Raw genomic sequence first — 530 nt, forward strand, 5'->3', positions numbered from 1 at the left:
GCCAGACCATGCAGGGGCGGGGGGCTCCTCTCTGATCCCCACAGTTTGTGGGGCCCCTGTGGCCTTCTGAACCCGCCTCCAGAGTGTGCCTGGGGACCAATCTGATGCTCTGTGTGTGGGATGGCGGGCCCCACCGAGCCATTTCCTCCCTGCAGTGGCTAAGTGCCTGGGTCCCCATGTACAAGATGTTGAGATCCCTCTCTGACCCTGGGGGCAGTGAGGCCTGTATCAGCCTGACCCCGGGGGTCTTCAGGAGGCAGAGGGTACCTGCCCGAGCCCAGGGTGGGGTGAGGGTGCTGTGCCCTTCTGACCCTGGGTGCAGGACTGTGGAACAGCCTCGTAACGCCTCGGGTCGGGTGGGTGCCCACAGGCACGATGAGGCTGAGAAGCGGCTGCCTAAGGCCAGCCTGGTGCTCCTCTCCAAGTTCGAGCCCGTGCTGCAGTGGACCAAGCACTGTGACAACGTGCTGTACCAGGGCCTGGTGGAAATCCTCATCCCCGACGTGCTGCGGCCCATCCCCAGTGAGTGC

General features: G+C 64.5%; 1 protein-coding gene across 1 annotated transcript in view; it reads left to right on the forward strand.

The window, feature by feature from the left end:
* Nucleotides 1-530, forward strand: part of RFX1 (regulatory factor X, 1 (influences HLA class II expression)) — a 25,384-nt gene that overhangs the window by 22,297 nt on the left and 2,557 nt on the right. The window contains exon 15 of the mRNA XM_010855520.1: nt 371-522. Within this exon, the coding sequence (XP_010853822.1) occupies nt 371-522 (152 nt within the window). The remainder of the gene's footprint in view (nt 1-370; nt 523-530) is intronic.

This window comes from Bison bison, unplaced genomic scaffold (genome assembly GCF_000754665.1).
Source record: "Bison bison bison isolate TAMUID 2011002044 unplaced genomic scaffold, Bison_UMD1.0 scf7180017864365, whole genome shotgun sequence".
Lineage (NCBI taxonomy): Eukaryota > Metazoa > Chordata > Mammalia > Artiodactyla > Bovidae > Bison > Bison bison.